The following is a 19,284-nucleotide window of genomic DNA, read 5'->3' as shown; positions in this document are numbered from 1 at the left end:
CTCACGTCACTTCTGGTTCCTTTGCCAATCACCATAAATCTGTGTCCTCTGGTTACTTTAAAAGTACTCCATTGGATATCGAGCGATTTGGGCCGACCCGAGGTCGCGAAAGGCGGCATATAAATGCAAGTTCTTCTTTATAACAGTAATGAGAGAAGAGATAAGAAACATAGCCAGATAGTTAGGACAAGGTACAGGAGTAACCGATTTAAATAGAGTTAGTTATCGGTGTCCTGGAGTGAGATAAGGAGGGAAGGCCATAACTGATAGCCACGGATTCTCATTAATGAGTACAATAGACAAGGAACAGGTGGCGTTGCGCAGCTGCATTGCAAGGGATTACCTAATAGACGCCACTTTACGCAGTGACATAGCAGACGAACGTAGGTAGGATGTGCTGAGGTATTAGCGTCACCTTAGGGGACATGATTAACCCTATAAAGGTAGCAATAAGTAGTAATGAGTAGACAAGGCCTATATTCTCTAGCGTTTAGAAGAATGAGAGGTGATCTCATCGAAACATACAAATTTCTTACAGGGTTTGACAGGGTAGATGCAGGGAGGATGTATCCCCTGGCTGGGGAGTCTAGAACCAGGGGTCACAGTCCCAGAATAAGGGGTCGGCCATTTAGGACTGAGATGAGGAGGAATGTCTTCACTCAGAGGGTGGTGAATCTTTGGAATTCTCTACCCCAGAGGGCTGTGGAGGCTCAGTCGTTGAGTATATTCAAGACAGAGATCGATAGATTTTTGAATATTAAAGGGAATCAAGGGATATGGGATAGTGCAGGAAAGTGGCGATGAGGTCGAAGATCAGCCATGATCTTATTGAATGGCTCGAGGGGCCAAATGGCCGACTCCTGCTCCTATTTCTTATGATCTTAGGACACACCTCATGTCCGTAGGATTGGGAAAGAATATTGGGAAAGGAGGCCCGATCCTTTTATCTAGGCCCCTCTAATGAGAGGGTGACCATACGTCCCCATTTTCCGGGACAGCCCCCGGATGAGGTACTTTGTCCCCGGACAAACAATCTCTCTGCAGGAGTCCACGGTTCACAAAACTCATCCCCGAAGTGTAGCCCTGGGCAGTGAGTGTACCCCCACGCCACCCCGCCGGCTCTGAGGCTAAGTTAAACAACAACTTGTACAAGGACCAGAGCGACTCACGGCTCGTGCGCAACCGGGCAGTCTTTCCCACGCATGTGCCGGTTGTTGTAACAGAGTTTCTGGCCCGGCTCGTGCCGCTGGATTGTCGGTGCCGGGAGAGCCTGGGAACACGGCAACCGGAGTGGGTGAGGTGCGGGGGGGGGGGAGGGGAGACCACGAGGGGAAGGCCCAGTAACAGTCACCGGGGAAACCTGTGGGGCGGGTGGGGTGAGGTGTCTGAATGCGCTTCATCAGTGTGACGTCACATCCGCGGTAACTATATGCACATCTGTAGTGTATATGCGCAACTGTTGAAATATAGGCTGCTAAAAAATGTTGCCCTGCTACGCAACTTGCATTTCCGTCCTGGCTGCTCTGCCCTGCTCCTCCCCGGATTCGTATTTGAAAATATGGTGACCCTACTCGATGACAGGAATTCTAGCCTGGCTGCCTGACCTTCACAGATTATTGCTTTCCACCGTGTTATTCATGTAGACTCGAATGAAAGATAAACAGTGTCGGGTGCCCTAAGATGCGATATCAAAAGTGATGAAAGGGACGTCACCACCTTAAGAACACTTGGCAAGCAGAGTCTCCAAATGTCAAAGCCCAGCCAGGCACTGAAAGAACGAGATTCCAATGACTCTCATTATTAAACCTGACCGCCACTGCTGACTCAACCAGCGCTCGTCAGGGTAAAGCCTCTCCTGTTCCATTTCCTGCTTTTTTCCAGTTCTGACGAACAGTTATCGACCTGAAACGTTAACTCGGTTTCTCTCTTCACAGATGCTGCCTGACCTGCTGAGTATCTCCAGCATTTTCTGTTTTTATTTCAGATTTCCAGCATCCGCGGTATTTTCTTTTTGTAAAGCCTCACTAGGCCGCACATCAGAGAGGTGCTTAAAAAGGAGTCAAGACGTTTGCTGGACTAGTAAGGGTTATAGGCGCCAGCCGTGGGTAGCGCTTTCTCGCCTCGGAGTCAGAAGGTCATGGGTTCAAGCCGCACTCCAGAGACTAGAGTACAAAATCTAGGCCGACGCTCCCCAGTGCAGTACTGAGGGAGCGCAGCACTGTCGGAGGCGCCGTCTTTCAGACGAGACATAAAACCGGCTGTCCTCACAGGTAGATGTGAAAGATCTCACGGCGCTATTGGAAGAAGGGGAAGGGAGTTCTCCCCGGTGTCCTGGTTACTACTTATCCCTCAACTAACAGATTGCTGGTCTGTGGGAACTTGCTGTGCGCAGATTGGCTGCTGCGTTGCCTACATTATATGGAGTTAGGTCACAGCTCAGCCACTGAAAAGGGGGGTCCATGTACATGAATCACAAAAAGTTAGCATGCAGGTACAGCAAGTAATTAGGAAGGCAAATGGAGCGTTGGCCTTTATTGCAAGGGGGATGGAGTATAAAAGTAGGGAAGTCTTGCTACAACTGTACAGAGTGTTGGTGAGACCACACCTGGAGTACTGCGTGCAGTTTTGGTCACCTTATTTAAGGAAGGATATACTTGCATTGGAGGCTGTTCAGAGAAGGTTCACGAGGTTGATTCCGGAGATGAAAGGGGTTTTCTTATGAGGAAAGGTTGAGCAGGTTGGGCCTATACTCATTGGAGTTTAGAAGAATGAGAGGTGATCTTATTGCAACATTTAAGATTCTGAGGGGGTTTGAGAGGGTAGATGCTGAGAGGATGTTTCCCCTCGTGGGGGAATCTAGAACTAGGGGGCATAGTTTCAGAATAAGGGGTCGCCCATTTAAATCGGAAATGAGGAGGAATTTCTTCTCTCAGAGGGTCGTGAATCTGTGGAATTCTCTTCCCCGGAAAGCTGTGGAGGCGGGGTCATTGAATGTGTTTAAGGCGGAGGGAGACAGATTTTTGTACGACAGGGGAGTCGAGGGTCATGGGGAGCGGGCAGGGAAGTGGAGTTGAGGCCAAGATCAGATCAGCCCAGCCATGATCTTATTGAATGGCGGAGCAGCCTCGAGGGGCCGAATGGCCTCCTCCTGTTCCTGTGGCAACAGTGACTACACTTCAGAATGAGTACCTCACTGGCGGTGAAGCTACTTTGGGGAGTCCGGAGGTCACGCAAGGCCCTGTAGAAACACGAGTTCTTTCTTTCTTTCAGTATGTGTGGATTGCACGCAGATTGCCTGAACATGGTCAGAACATCAAAGCGTAACTGCAGCAAATCTGAACTTCCCCCTCCGTGTGGTCAATAGAAAATTAAGGAATTGGTTCAGGGAACGTTAAAAAAGGTGAAGAGGAACAAAAGCGGCCGCACAGTGAAAACACACCAGTATCACATTGCACGCGAATTTAAAATCCATCACGGCGCAGTCACCAGGCCAAGTGTGCTGGCAGGTCTCCTGTGGCATTGCTCACACGGTACCTCAGGTGATCGCAACAGGCGGTGGGCCAATTCAGCCCCTCGGGCCTGTTCCGCCCTTCAATGAAACATAGGAGATAGGAGCAGGAGTAGGCCATTCGGCCCCTCGAGCCTGCTCCGCCATTCAATGAGATCATGGCTGATCATCCAAATTCAGTACCCTGTCCCTGCCTTCTCCCCATATCCCTTGATCCCTTTAGCCTTAAGAAATATATCCAACTCCTTCTTGAATGTATTTAATGAACTGGCCTCCACCGCCCTCTGTGGCAGAGAATTCCACAGGTTCACCACTCTCTGGGTGAAGAAATTCCTCCTCATTTCAGTCCTAAATGGCTTACCCCTTATCCTTAGACTGTGACCCCTGGTTCTGGACTCCCCGGCCATCGGAAACATCCTTCCTGCATCCAGTCTGTCCAGGCCTGACAGAATTTTATAGGTTTCCATGAGATCCCCTCTCAATCGGCTGGCCTGTATCTCGACTCCCTCTACCCGCCTTTACTCCACATCCCTCGATATTCCTTGCCCAACAAAAATCTATCGATCGCACGTCTTGAAAGCGCCAACTGTCACCCAGCATCCACAGCTTTTTGGGGGCAAGTGTGAAAACGTGCTCCCCGACTTCACCTCTGAACGGCCTGGCTCTAATTTTAAGATTACGTCCCCCTCGTTTTTGACCAGAATGATACCCGGACTTCAAGGGTTAAGATTTACAAGGATGATACCGGAAATGCGAGGGTATACCTATCAGGAAAGGATGAACAGGCTGGGTCTCTTTTCTCTTGAAAAGAGAAGGCTGAGGGGTGACCTAATAGAGGTCTTTAAAATTATGAAAGGTTTTGATAAAGTGGATACAGAGAGAATGTTTCCACTTGTGGGGAAGAGCATCACTAGAGACATCAATATAAGATAGTCACCCAGAAATCCAATAGGGAATTCAGGAGAAACTTCTTTACCCAGAGAGTGGTGAGAATGTGGAACTCGCTACCACAGGGAGTGGTTGAAGCGAATAGTATAAATGTATTTAAGGGGAGGCTGGACAAGCATCTGAGGGAGAAGGGAATCGAGGGTTATGCTGATAGATTGAGATGAGGAAAGACGGGAGGAGGCTCGAGTGGAGCATAAACGCCGGCATGGACTGGTTGGGCCGAATGGCCTGTTTCTGTGCCGTATATCCGATGTAATCCCAGGTAATTACAAAGTAGCCGCTTACAACACATTAATCCCACCGGCTATTTCGACCAATCCAATAAGCTTTTCATTTGCGTTAAAAGTGCGATTCCGGTTCCTTGCATGGGCCGCTAGCTGACGCGTACCGTGCGTCCCGAACTGTTTTCTGTGTTGGCCTTTCCTTTCCCCTCCCCCGCAGTGGTATCTGGAATGTTCCGTACATCTCCCAGGTTTACCTGATCAGAGGTGAGATTCTGTGCAACGAACTGAGGCAGAAGAACATGTTCACACAGGACGAGATGGACCCAGACATGATCTTCTGCAAGAACATCCGCTGGAAGGTGAGGGGGGGGGGGGGGAAAGAGAGAGAGAGACGGGGGGGGGGGTGAAAAGAGAGACACGGGGGGGGGGGGGGGGAAAGAGAGAGACATGGGGGGGGGGGAAGAGAGAGAGACACGGGGGGGGCAGAGAGAGAGAGAGAGAGAGAGAGAGAGAGAGAGAGAGACACGGGGGGGGGGAAAAGGAGAGAGACACGGGGGTGGGGGAGCGAGAGAGAGACACGGGGGGGGGGGAGAGAAAGAGAGACACGGAGAGAGAGACACAGGGGGGGTGGGGGGAAAGAGAGAGAGAGACACGGGGGGGCAAGAGAGAGAGTAAGTACGAGGAGAGACTACACAAATTAGGGTTGTATTCCCTGGAAGTTAGAAGGTTAAGGGGTGATCTGATCGAGGTTTTCAAGATATTAAGGGGAACAGATAGGGTAGAGAGAGATAAACTATTTCCGCTGGTTGGGGAGTCTCGGACTAGGGGGCATAGTCTAAAGATTAGAGCCAGACCTTTCAGGAGTGAAATTAGGAAACACTTCTACACACAAAGGGCGGCAGAAGTTTGGAACTCTCTTCCGCAAACAGCAATTGATGCTAGATCAATTGTTAATTTTAAATCGGCGATTGATAGCTTTCTGTTAACCAAGAGTATTAAGAGATATGGGGCAAAGGCGGGTATATGGAGTTAGGTCACTGATCGGCCATGATCGAATGGCCTCCTCCTGTTCCCATGATCCCCCACCAAAGGCAATAGTTTCTCTGTATCTACCTTTTCAAATCCTTTTAACATCCTCAACACCTTGATCAAATCACCCCTTAAATCTTCTAAACTCAAGGGAATACAAGCCAAGTTTATGCAACCGGTCCTCATAACTTAACCTGTCATAAGAACATAAGACATAGGAGCAGGAGCAGGCCATTTGGCCCCTCGAGCCTGCTCCGCCATTCAATAGGATCATGGCTGATCCAATTTTAGCCTCAACTCCACTTTCCTGCCCGCTCCCCATAACCCTCGACTCCCCTGTTGTTGAAAAATCTATCTATCTCCGCCTTGAATATATTCAATGACTCAGCTTCCACAGCTCTCTGGGGTAAAGCATGCTGGGATAACCCCACTTCCTGTTGGCATCGCCTCGCTTCCTTTTAGCAAGCGGCCACAGAAGCGAAGGGGGGCGGAGCACGGGGCGTCACCTCTCCCAAACCTCGTCGAACTACTAAGGAGACCGCGTGGGGTCAACTCTAATACAGCATTACCGTTACCAAGCTTAGTGAAGATTTCCCATCAGCCATACACTGAAAGCTAGTTGGAAACGGCCCAATTTTGCACACTGGCATAAAGTTAATTTCAGTCATAGCCCTGGGCATGCGGCGTGGAATCTACTAATGGCAGAAGCTCTAACCCAAAAGGTAGAGGTTCTGGGTAAACCAGTTTTACTTGATCAGAGGCACATTCCAATGTAGACCAAACACATCACTTCTGGTCACGAACACTATGGGCTGGATTTTACCAGTTTGGAGGAGGCAGGACTGCTGGGAAAGTCAAAAAGAATGGGAGCGGGTCCCGAACCCGCCTCCAAATCAATCTTCCCGGAGTCGGGTCTCCGATTTGCGCAGGGACCCAACTCCTGGTGGCGGGAAGAGGATTATAGCCACTTAACTGCCTGTTAACAGGTAGTTAAGAGGCTTTTTTCCCCATTTTTAGACTTCTGCTGTGGGATTCCCGACATCGGGGAACCCCACCTGTGTGTCTGTTGTACTGTGGGTGTATAGATGACAGCCGCAGAAGTGGTGTGAAGGATGCAATGGGACACTGGTGAGTATTAGAGGTAAGGAAATGTTGGGAGTGTCATTTTTAATGTGTTTAGATTTTTCTGTAGTTGACAAGCTTTGAAGTGACAGATCGCTTCTGTACCCTCACCTGCAGCTGCCACCTGTTTCATCCTAAGGAGTCACTGGAGAGCCTGCGTGAAAGGGCTCACCTGTGTACAGTGATTGACAGCATTGAGGTACTGACAAACAGTCAAATCATCTGTCAAAAATTTATGTTTCTCGTGTCTTTAAGAAAGCCAGCAGATGAAGCGTCATCAACTGACGTCATCTGACACCGGCTTTCCCTTAATTGGCCAGCAAGCCCGAAAGGCGGGCTTAACAAGGCCAATCAGGAGAAAATAGCGTTGGACGTCGCCGGGGGTGGGACTAGAACCCGGAAGGCAGCAGTCCCACCCGCAACGCGTCTCGGTGAGTAAAATCCAGCCCAAAGAATCCCAAATTACACAGAAGGTCGTGGGTTCGAGTCCCACTCCAGAGACTTGAGCACGTAATCCAGGCTGGCACTCCCACTGCAGTACTGTCGGAGGTGCCGTCTTTCGTTTGGGGAGTTAAACCGAACCCCGTCTGCCCTCTCAGGTGGGCATAAAAGACCCCGAGGCCACTACTGGATGACGAGCTGGGGAGTTCTCCCCGGTGTCGGGGGCCAAGTAACATCACGAAAACAGACTACAGGAAACTTTGTGCTATCCGGCACCGACGGGACCGAGCTGTTGCCGTTCCCTCAAAACTGCCGGACACTCCAGCTCTAATGTTGAAACATACGGAGATTTTGAGCTCCGTATCTGGCAACAAACACTGTTGCTTAGTAACAGCTTCTAAACAGTCGGCCGTACCTTGCAAGCATCTCTGTAGCTTAGCAACAGCTTCAGCGAGTCCTTGCAGAGCCTGACAGTTGAGAAAAAAAGCAACGAAAAGAAAAAAAAACTAACGAAACGGCTCCTGATTTTTGCCGGTGGCTCGAGCATTCCGAACAGTTAACCTCCGGATAAACCAAAGTTTCCTGTATCTGGTCATTGCTGTTTGTGGGAGTTTGCTGTGCGCAAATTGGCTGCCGCGTTTCCTACATTACAACAGTGACTGGACTTCAAAAAGCAATTTGCTGGCTGTAAGGTGCTTCGGGATGTCCCAAGATTGTGAAAGGCGCTATAGAAATGCAAGTCTTTCTTTGCTTTTTAAAGAAAGAAAGGCATTTTCTCCTAATTTTTTTTCTGAAATAGAAAAATAACCCGAGAGGGTGTTGTGGGGATAATCGGACATCGCAGGCAGGTGCTAATCTAGGGAAACTTCCGACAATGACGATAACTAGCTTCTAAGTGACCCGAGGGCCTCACCACTTCCACACAGCTGAGAGGCGGCCTCAACAAGGGCAGGCCAGGTTAGAACGTAAGAACATAAGAAATAGGAGCAGGAGTCGGCCATTCGGCCCCTCGAGCCTGCTCCGCCATTCAATGAGATCGTGGCTGATCTTCGACCTCATCTCCACTTTCCTGCACTATCCCCATATCCCTTGATTCCCTTAATATTCAAAAATCTATCGATCTCTGTCTTGAATATACTCAACGACTGAGCCTCCACAGTCCTCTGGGGTAGAGAATTCCAAAGATTCACCACCCTCTAAGTGAAGAAATTTCTCCTCATCTCAGTCCTAAATGGCCGACCCCTTATTCTGAGACTGTGACCCCTGGTTCTAGACTCCCCAGCCAGGGGAAACATCCTCCCTGCATCTACCCTGTCAAGCCCTGTAAGAATTTTGTATGTTTCAATGAGATCACCTCTCATTCTTCCAAACTCTAGAGAATATAGGCCTAGTCTACTCAATCTCTCCTCATAGGACAATTCCCCCATCCCAGGAACCAGTCCCTCTATGGCAAGTATATCCTTCCTTAGGTAAGGAGACCAAAACTGTACACAGTACAGGAAACTTTCGATTTACCGGCACCTAAATAACCGGAAATCTCGGTTAACCGGCAAAATTCAGGAGTAGGTTCATACTTCATATTACTTGCTTTCCTCCATCTGTTGCTGTGCAAGCGTGTGGCTGCAGCTGTTGCTAAGCTACAGAGATGCTTGGAACTTGTGGCCATTGTTCTGAACCTGTTGCTAAGCAACAGGGTTTGTTGCTTTATACGGAGCTCTCAGCTCCGTATCTTTTACTATAGCTCTCGGTTATCCGGAATTTTTGATGAACCGGCACCACGTCGGTCCCGGATAAAAAAAAGTTTCCTGTACTCCGGGTGTGGTCTCACCAGGGCCCTATATAATTGCAGTAAGGCGTCTTTACTCTTGTACTCAAATCCTCTTGTAATAAAGGCCAACATACCATTTGCTTTCCCAATTGCTTGCTGTACCTGCATGTTAACTTTCAGTGATTCGTCCCTCTGAACACCAACATTTCCCAATCTCTCACCATTTAAAAAATACTCTGCTTTAAATAACAGCTAGGCATCGCAACTGTGTGCCACAACATACAAGGACCACCGCTGGAGATCGACCGGTCAATCATGCAAATTTACGGCACAGAAGGAGGCCATTTGGCCCATCTTGTCCGTGCCGGCCGAAAAAGAGCGAACCAGCCTCATCCCACTTTCCAGCTCTTGGTCCGTAGCCCTGCAGGTTACGGCACTTCAAGTGCATATCCAAGTACTTTTTAAATGCGATTAGGGTTTCTGCCTCTCCCACCCTTTCAGGCAGTGAGTTCCAGACCCCCACCACCCTCTGGGTGAAAAAAGTTCCCCTCAACTCCCCTCTAATCCTTCTACCAATTACTTTAAATCTATGCCCCCAGTTAAGTACATAAGAATTAGGAGCAGGAGTCGGCCATAGGGCCCCTCGAGCCTGCTCCGCCATTCAATAAGATCATGGCTGATCTTCGACCTCAACTCCACTTTCCCGCCCGATCTCCATATCCCTTCATTCCCCGAGAGTCCAAAAATCTATCAATCTATGGTTATTGCCCTCTCTGCTAAGGGAAATAGGTCGTCCCTCTCCACTCTATCTAGGCTCCTCATAATTTTATACACCTCAAATAAATCTCCCCTCAGCCTCCTCCGTTCCAAAGTAAACCACCCCAGCCTATCTAATCTTTCCTCACGGCTAAAATTTATTGCCATATGCCATATTTATTCCAATGTTGGGAGGACTCGTAAAAATCAACATTTCATTGTGCAGTACACATGTCTGCTGCATATATGACAAATAAAATTGAAAAAAAATATATAAAGTATCAAACAAAGATGGCTTGCTCCTACCGAACTCTTTGGATCTGCCTCTTGTTCAGCAACTTAACAATGGCATTGTGGCTGTGCCTTTCCTTCTGGCATTAACCGAGGCGTTCTCATCGGCATCAATTGCTCATAATTATCGTAAAGCGTTTTTAAAGGTACTTGCAGGGGCGTGAGAGGGCTGTCCGGACTTGTTCTGTGGTTACACAACTGAACAGAGAAACACAGCTAATACTTGTGTGTTTGTGTGTGTGTGTTTTTAAATACTTGAAGGAGAAAAATTTGCAGAAGACACAAAACTTGGAAGTATAGTGAACAGTGAGGAGGACAGTGATAGACTTCAAGAGGACATAGACAGGCTGGTGGAATGGGCGGACACGTGGCAGATGAAATTTAACGCAGAAAAGTGCGAAGTGATACATTTTAGTAGGAAGAATGAGGAGAGGCAATATAAACTAAAGGGTACAATCCTAAAGTGGGTGCATGAACAGAGAGACCTGGGGGTATATGTGCACAAATCGTTGAAGGTGGCAGGGCAGGTTGAGAAAGCGGTTAGAAAAGCGTACGGGATCCTGGGCTTCATAAATAGAGGCATGGAGTACAAAAGCAAGGACTATGTGATGAACCTTTATAAAACACTGGTTCGGCCTAAACTGGAGTACAGGAAACTTTTTTTTTTTTTTTTTAAATCCGGCACCGACGGGACCGACGTGGTGCCGGTTCATCAAAAATTCCGGATAACCGAAAGCTATAGTAAAAGATACGGAGAGCTGAGAGCTCTGTATAAAGCAACAAACCCTGTTGCTTAGCAACAAGTGCAGAACAATGGCCACAAGTTCCAAGCGTCTCTGTAGCTTAGCAACAGCTGCAGCCACACCCTTGCACAGCAACAGATCGAGGAAGGCAAGTAGAATATGAAATAAAACTTACCTGAACCTACTCCTGAATTTTGCCGGTTAATCGAGATTTCCGGTTATTTAGGTGCCGGTAAATCGAAAGTTTCCTGTAATGTGTCCAATTCTGGGCACCGCACTTTAGGAAGGATGTGAAGGCCTTAGAGAGGGTGCAGAAAAGATTTACGAGAATGGTTCCAGGGATGAGGGACTTCAGTTACGTGAATAGGCTGGAGAAGCTGGGGTTGTTCTCCTTAGTGCAGGGAAGGTTGAGAGGAGATTTGATAGAGATGTTCAAAATCATGAGGGGTCTGGACAGAGTAGATAGAGAGAAACTGTTCCCATTGGCAGAAGGGTCGAGAACCAGAGGACACAGATTTAAGGTGATTGGCAGAAGACCCAAAGGCGACGTAAGAAAAAACTTTTTTATGCAGCGAGTGGTGAAGATCTGGAATTCACTGCCTGAGAGGGTGGTGGAGGCGGACTCAATCGTGGCTTTCAAAAGGGAGTTGGATAAGTACCTGAAGGAAAAAAATTTGCAGGGCTACGGGGAAAGGGCGGGGGAGTGGGACCAGCTGAAGTGGCTCTTGCAGAGAGCCGGCACGGGCTCGACGGGCCGAATGGGCTCATTCTGTCCTGTAACCATTCTATGATTCTACAGGGAAAGAGCAGTGCGACTAATTGGATAGCTCTTTCAAAGAGCCGGCACAGGCATGATGGGCTGAAGGGCCTCCTTCTGTGCTGTATCATTCTACGATTCCATGAAATTGAGAATTCTTTTCACAATAAAGTGTTTGAGTTTCTTTTCCTGCAATTTATTCCCGTTGTGCTCGCTGACCTACATTGGCTCCCAATTAAGCAACGCCTCAATTTTAAAATTCACATCCTTATTTTCAAATCCCTCCACGGCCTTGCCCCTCCTTATCTCTGTAATCTCCTCCAGCCCTATAAATCCCCCTATTCTGGACTTTTGAACATCCCTGATTTTAACCGCTCCACCATTGGCGGCCGTGCCTTCAGCTACCTAGGCCCCAAGCTCTGGAATTCCCTCCCTAAATCTCTCCGCTTCTCTTTCCTCCTTTAAGACGCTCCTTAAAACCTACCGCTTCGGCCAAGCTTTCGGTCACCTGCCCGAACATCTCCTTGTATGGGCTCGGTGTCAAATTTTGTTTTGTTTTTTCAGTAACACTCCTTGGGACGTTTCATTAGGTTAAAGGCGCTATGTAACTATAAGTTGTTGTTGCTGTCTTCGCTCGGTTGGTCTGAAATATCTGGAGCCGATAGCGCAGATGCGGCTCCAACTTGCGAGGCAGCCGCCAACGGCCCTGCTGTCCTCCAGAGTGCACCAGTGCTTGAACCTGTGCTCAACCCCGCTCATTGGCGTTACCACCATCTTAAAAAAGTCAAAAGAAACCCGCCAATATTGGACCTGCCCCATCCAACACCCAAGGCGCAGGGAGAGCTCAAAAGAATTAAACATCCGTGTCAGAAAGCATCTAAAGCACCTCACTTAATGGAGTCAGACGCCATTTTGTGCCAGCAATGGCCGACAAAGAGCAATGAGACGGATCCAGCCAATTTTCGGTTGGCGTTGAGACTATATTCATTGTAGACCAATTATGGTCTCAATAATTCCTTCCCCATGAACGTAAGGGAATTGGAAAAGTAACAGAAGAAACAAAAATTAGGAGCAGGAGTCGGCCACACGGCCCCTCGAGTCTGCTCCCCCATTCAATGAGATCACGGCTGACCTTCGACCTCAACTCCACTTTCCCGCCCGATCCCCGTATCCCTGGAATCCCTTAGTGCCCAAAAATCTATCGATCTCAGCCTTGAATATTCTCAACGACTGAGCATCCGCAGCCCTCTGGGGCAGAGAATTCCAAAGATTCGCAATACATGAACGTGGAAAAATTTGCCAGGAAATGGGGGGGGAAAAAGCACACGGGGAGTGGGTCTAACTGGATCGCTCTTTCAAAGAGCCGGCACAGGCACGATGGGCCGAATGGCCTCCCTTCTGCGCTATATCATTCTACAGTTCCATAACCGCAGGGGTAAAAGAATAGCAAACACGCCAACCCATTCCACGGACAATGAAATACAGCTTAAAAAGCTTGATTTCATTCAGTGCAGAAGGGCGGGATTCCACTACGAGCTAATGGTTGTGCAATTCGACTCTAAACACGTCGAGGCCTGCGCAGAGGGCCGAGAAACCTCCTGAATGTCAAGACTGGCTTGCAGTTGAAACTCTCCCAAATCAAAATGACATTGCACCCGAGCAGTGAACAGTCTCATCCTCCTCAGCAGTTTAAGAGCGAGTCAACACGCGTTCTTTAACTTTCAAGTTCATCCAGCAGTGTCGTAGCAGCGCTGCACCACTTATGTTGCTTTAAGAACATAAGAAATAGAAGCAGGAGTCGGCCAATTGGCCCCTCGAGCCTGTTCCGCCATTCAATAAGATCTGATCTGATCTTGGCCTCAACTCCACTCACCTGCCTGTTCCCCATGACCCTTGACTCCCCTATCTGTCTACCTCAGCCTTGAATATATTCACTGACTCCGCCTCCACAGCTCTCTGGGGAAGAGAATTCCAAAGATTCAGGATCCTCAGAGAAGAAATTCCTCCTCATCTCCGTTTTAAATGGGCGACCCCTTATCCTGAAACTATGCCCCCTAGTTCTAGATTCCCCCACGAGGGGAAACATCCTCTCAGCATCCACCCTGTCAAACCCCCTCAGAATCTTATATGTTTCAATAAGATCACCTCTCATTCTTCTAAACTCCGTTTGCGTGGGTTTTCTCCGGGTGCTCCGGTTTCCTCCCACAGTCCAAAGATGTGCGGGTTAGGTTGATTGGCCATGATAAAAATTGACCCTTAGTGTTAGGGGGGATTAAATACGCGGGGTTATGGGGATAGGGCTTGGGTGGGATGGCTGTCGGTGTAGGGACTGGGGGTGGCTAGGGTTTGGATGATCAGCCATGATCTCGTTGAATGGCGGAGCAGGCTCGAAGGGCCGAATGGCCTACTCCTGCTCCTATCTTCTATGTTCTATGTTTCTATGAGTATAGGCCCAACCTGCTCAACCTTTCCTCACAAGACAACCCCTTCATCTCAGGAAGCAACCTCGTGAACCTTCTCTGAACAGCCTCCAATGCAAGTATATCCTTCCTTAAATAAGGAGAGCAAAACTGTCTTGAACAGTATGTTAAGATTCTCCACACCTCAGGAAGGATATATTGGCCTTGGAGGGAGTGCAGCGTAGGTTTACCAGAATGATACCCGGACTCCAAGGGTTAAGTTACGAGGAGAGATTACACAAACTAGAATTGTATTCCCTAGAATTTAGAAGGTTAAGGGGTGATTTGAACGAAGTTTTCAAGGTATTAAGGGGAACTGATAGCGTAGATAAAGAGAAACTATTTCCGCTGGTTGGGGAAGCCTAGGACTAGGGGGCATAATCTATAAATTAGAGCCAGACCTTTCAGGAGTGAAGTTAGGAAACACTTCTGCACACAAAAGGGTGGGAGAAGTTTGGAACTCTCTTCCGCAAACAGCAACTGATGCTGGATCAATTGTTAATATTAAATCGGAGACTGATAGATATTAACCAAAGGGATATGGGGCAAAGGCGGGGTACACGGAGTTAGGTCGCAAATCAGCCATGATCTCATTGAATGGCGGACAGGCTCAAGGGGCTGAATGGCCTCCTCCTGTTCCTGTTTCCTATGTTAAGTTAGCCGAGATATTCCTCCCACCATCCGTAAATTGAGCTCATCCGAAACTCTGCTGCCCCGTGTCCTAACGCACACCGAGTCCCGTTCACCCATCACCCCCTGTGCTCACTGCCCCGTGTCCTAACTCGCACCGAGTCCCATACACCCATCACCCCCCTGTGCTCGCTGCCCCGTGTCCTAACTCGCACCGAGTCCCATTCACCCATCACCTCCTGTGCTCACTGCCCCGTGTCCTAACTCGCACCGAGTCCCGTTCACCCATCACCCCGTGCTCACTGCCCCGTGTCCTAACTCGCACCGAGTCCCATTCACCCATCACCCCCTGTGCTCACTGCCCCGTGTCCTAACTCGCACCGAGTCCCGTTCACACATCCCCCCCTGTGCTCGCTGACCTACATTGGCTCCCGGTCCGGCAAGGCCTCATTTTATAAAACTCTCATCCTCGTTTTCAAATCCCTCCGTGGCCTCGCCCCCCCCCTCCCTATCTCTGTAATCTCCTCCAGCTCCACAACACCTCGGAGATCTCCGTGCTCCTCCAATTCTGCCCTCTTGTGCATCCCCGATTTGAATCGCTCCACCATTGGCGGCCGTGGCTTCAGCTGCCCGGGCCCTAAGTTCTGGAATTCCCTCCCTAAACCTCTCTGCCTCGAAGATGCTCCTTAAAACGTCCTTGACCAAGCTCCTGTCCTAATATCTCCTTATGTGGCTCGGTGTCAAATTTGATCTGATAATCATTCCTGTGAAGCGCCTTGTTAAAAGCGCTATATAAACGCAAGGATAACTGCACTGACATTGCAGAAAACTTGGCTTATAAGTTTGACAGTCGATCTGTCAGTACAGGAAGCTGGGGACACATGGACCGCTATTCAGTCACCGAGTGCCTCACGCACCCCCACCCTTCTGCTGTGCAAGATTTGAAGACCCCTTTTAGGTTTTGAAGCTTTAATCTCTTGGCTCGACAATCGTCCTGTCCTCGTCCTTCCACCGGGGAGCGTCGACTGCTGCCTCGCCCATTCCTAACGCTCTGGCGGGAGGCTATCCGACTGTGGGAGGAAGACACCAATCCCAATGTGGGCTGGTGGGTTGCGTGACCTGCAGCGGGCTGTTTTTAACCCCTGCTGGCTTGCTGGGGAGGAATGGGGGGGGGGGTGGGGAGAAGGAGGAAGAGAGGGGGGGGAGAAGGAGGAAGAAGGGGGGGGAGAAGGAGGAAGAGAGGGGGGGAGAAGGAGGAAGAGAGGGGGGGGAGAAGGAGGAAGAGAGGGGGGGGAGAAGGAGGAAGAGAGGGGGGGGAGAAGGAGGAAGAGAGGGGGGGGAGAAGGAGGAAGAGAGGGGGGGGAGAAGGAGGAAGAGAGGGGGGGGAAGAAGGAGGAAGAGAGGGGGGGGGGAAGAAGGAGGAAGAGAGGGGGGGGGAAGAAGGAGGAAGAGAGGGGGGGGGAAGAAGGAGGAAGAGAGGGGGGGGAAGAAGGAGGAAGAGAGGGGGGAAGAAGGAGGAAGAGAGGGGGGGAGAAGGAGGAAGAGAGGGGGGGGAGAAGGAGGAAGAGAGGGGGGGGAAGAAGGAGGAAGAGAGGGGGGGGAAGAAGGAGGAAGAGAGGGGGGGGGGAAGAAGGAGGAAGAGAGGGGGGGGGGAAGAAGGAGGAAGAGAGGGGGGGGGGGAAGAAGGAGGAAGAGAGGGGGGGGGGAAGAAGGAGGAAGAGAGGGGGGGGAAGAAGGAGGAAGAGAGGGGGGGGAGAAGGAGGAAGAGAGGGGGGGAAGAAGGAGGAAGAGAGGGGGGGGGAAGAAGGAGGAAGAGAGGGGGGGGGAAGAAGGAGGAAGAGAGGGGGGGGAAGAAGGAGGAAGAGAGGGGGGGGGAAGAAGGAGGAAGAGAGGGGGGGAAGAAGGAGGAAGAGAGGGGGGGGGAAGAAGGAGGAAGAGAGGGGGGGGAAGAAGGAGGAAGAGAGGGGGGGAAGAAGGAGGAAGAGAGGGGGGGGAAGAAGGAGGAAGAGAGGGGGGGAGAAGGAGGAAGAGAGGGGGGGGAAGAAGGAGGAAGAGAGGGGGGGGAAGAAGGAGGAAGAGAGGGGGGGGAAGAAGGAGGAAGAGAGGGGGGGAGAAGGAGGAAGAGAGGGGGGGAGAAGGAGGAAGAGAGGGGGGGAGAAGGAGGAAGAGAGGGGGGGAGAAGGAGGAAGAGAGGGGGGAGAAGGAGGAAGAGAGGGGGGAGAAGGAGGAAGAGAGGGGGGGAGAAGGAGGAAGAGAGGGGGGGAGAAGGAGGAAGAGAGGGGGGGAGAAGGAGGAAGAGAGGGGGGGAGAAGGAGGAAGAGAGGGGGGAGAAGGAGGAAGAGGGGGGGGGAAGGAGGAAGAGAGGGGGGGGAAGGAGGAAGAGAGGGGGGGGAGAAGGAGGAAGAGAGGGGGGGGAGAAGGAGGAAGAGAGGGGGGGGAGAAGGAGGAAGAGAGGGGGGGGGAGAAGGAGGAAGAGAGGGGGGGGGAGAAGGAGGAAGAGAGGGGGGGGGAGAAGGAGGAAGAGGGGGGGGAGAAGGAGGAAGAGAGGGGGGGGAGAAGGAGGAAGAGAGGGGGGGGAGAAGGAGGAAGAGAGGGGGGGGGAGAAGGAGGAAGAGAGGGGGGGGAGAAGGAGGAAGAGAGGGGGGGAGAAGGAGGAAGAGAGGGGGGAGAAGGAGGAAGAGAGGGGGGGAGAAGGAGGAAGAGAGGGGGGGAGAAGGAGGAAGAGAGGGGGGGAGAAGGAGGAAGAGAGGGGGGGAGAAGGAGGAAGAGAGGGGGGGAGAAGGAGGAAGAGAGGGGGGGAGAAGGAGGAAGAGAGGGGGGGAGAAGGAGGAAGAGAGGGGGGGAGAAGGAGGAAGAGAGGGGGGGAGAAGGAGGAAGAGAGGGGGGGCGGGAGAAGGAGGAAGAGAGGGGGGGGGGAGAAGGAGGAAGAGAGGGGGGGGGGGAGAAGGAGGAAGAGAGGGGGGGGGAGAAGGAGGAAGAGAGGGGGGGGAGAAGGAGGAAGAGAGGGGGGGAGAAGGAGGAAGAGAGGGGGGGGAGAAGGAGGAAGAGAGGGGGGGGGAGAAGGAGGAAGAGAGGGGGGGGGAGAAGGAGGAAGAGAGGGGGGGAGAAGGAGGAAGAGAGGGGGGGAGAAGGAGGAAGAGAGGGGGGGGGAGAAGGAGGAAGAGAGGGGGGGGAGAAGGAGGAAGAGAGGGGGGGGAGAAGGAGGAAGAGAGGGGGGGAGAAGGAGGAAGAGAGGGGGGGGAGAAGGAGGAAGAGAGGGGGAGAAGGAGGAAGAGAGGGGGGGAGAAGGAGGAAGAGAGGGGGGAGAAGGAGGAAGAGGGGGGGGAGAAGGAGGAAGAGAGGGGGGGGGAGAAGAGGAAGAGGGGGGGGAGAAGGAGGAGAGAGGGGGGGGAAGAGGAAGAGAGGGGGGGGGAGAAGGAGGAAGAGAGGGGGGGCGAGAAGGAGGAAGAGAGGGGGGGGCGAGAAGGAGGAAGAGAGGGGGGGCGAGAAGGAGGAAGAGGGGGGGGAGAAGGAGGAAGAGAGGGGGGGGAGAAGGAGAAGAGAGGGGGGGAGAAGGAGGAAGAGAGGGGGGGAGAAGGAGGAAGAGAGGGGGGGGAGAAGGAGGAAGAGAGGGGGGGAGAAGGAGGAAGAGGGGGGGGGGGAGAAGGAGGAAGAGAGGGGGGGGGGAGAAGGAGGAAGAGAGGGGGGGGGGAGAAGGAGGAAGAGAGGGGGGGGGAGAAGGAGGAGAGAGGGGGGGGGGAGAAGGAGGAAGAGAGGGGGGGGAGAAGGAGGAAGAGAGGGGGGGAGAAGGAGGAAGAGAGGGGGGGGGGGAGAAGGAGGAAGAGAGGGGGGGGGAGAAGGAGGAAGAGGGGGGGGGAGAAGGAGGAAGAGAGGGGGGGGAGAAGGAGGAAGAGAGGGGGGGGAGAAGGAGGAAGAGGGGGGGGGGGAGAAGGAGGAAGAGGGGGGGGGAGAAGGAGGAAGAGAGGGGGGGGAGAAGGAGGAAGAGAGGGGGGGGAGAAGGAGGAAGAGAGGGGGGGGAGAAGGAGGAAGAGAGGGGGGGGAGAAGGAGGAAGAGAGGGGGGGGGAGAAGGAGGAAGAGAGGGGGGGGAGAAGGAGGAAGAGAGGGGGGGAGAAAGAAGGAGGAAGAGAGGGGGGGGAGGAGAAGGAGGAGAGAGGGGGAGAGAGGAGAGGGGGGGGGAGAAGGAGGAAGAGAGGGGGGGGGAGAAGGAGGAAGAGAGGGGGGGGGAGAAGGAGGAAGAGAGGGGGGGGGAGAAGGAGGAAGAGAGGGGGGGGGAGAAGGAGGAAGAGAGGGGGGGGGGAGAAGGAGGAAGAGAGGGGGGGGGAGAAGGAGGAAGAGAGGGGGGGGGAGAAGGAGGAAGAGAGGGGGGGGGAGAAGGAGGAAGAGAGGGGGGGGGAGAAGGAGGAAGAGAGGGGGGGGGAGAAGGAGGAAGAGAGGGGGGGGAGAAGGAGGAAGAGAGGGGGGGGAGAAGGAGGAAGAGAGGGGGGGAGAAGGAGGAAGAGAGGGGGGGAGAAGGAGGAAGAGAGGGGGGGGAGAAGGAGGAAGAGAGGGGGGGAGAAGGAGGAAGAGAGGGGGGGAGAAGGAGGAAGAGAGGGGGGGGGAGAAGGAGG

The 19,284-nt window shown here is 51.9% G+C and overlaps 1 protein-coding gene across 1 annotated transcript in view; it reads left to right on the top strand.

Moving 5' to 3' along the window:
* Positions 1–286: 286 nt before the first annotated feature.
* Positions 287–19,284, top strand: part of LOC147090583 (rho guanine nucleotide exchange factor 5-like) — a 26,073-nt gene continuing 7,075 nt past the window's right edge. Inside the window, exons 1-2 of the mRNA XM_085977075.1 lie at positions 287–387; positions 4,898–5,039. Of these exons, the coding sequence (XP_085833201.1) occupies positions 287–387; positions 4,898–5,039 (243 nt within the window). The remainder of the gene's footprint in view (positions 388–4,897; positions 5,040–19,284) is intronic.

This window comes from Somniosus microcephalus, unplaced genomic scaffold, assembly GCF_052327205.1.
Source record: "Somniosus microcephalus isolate GS21.2 unplaced genomic scaffold, FLI_Smic_1.0 unresolved_chr4, whole genome shotgun sequence".
Lineage (NCBI taxonomy): Eukaryota > Metazoa > Chordata > Chondrichthyes > Squaliformes > Somniosidae > Somniosus > Somniosus microcephalus.
This window is presented reverse-complemented; position numbering and strand designations above follow the sequence as displayed.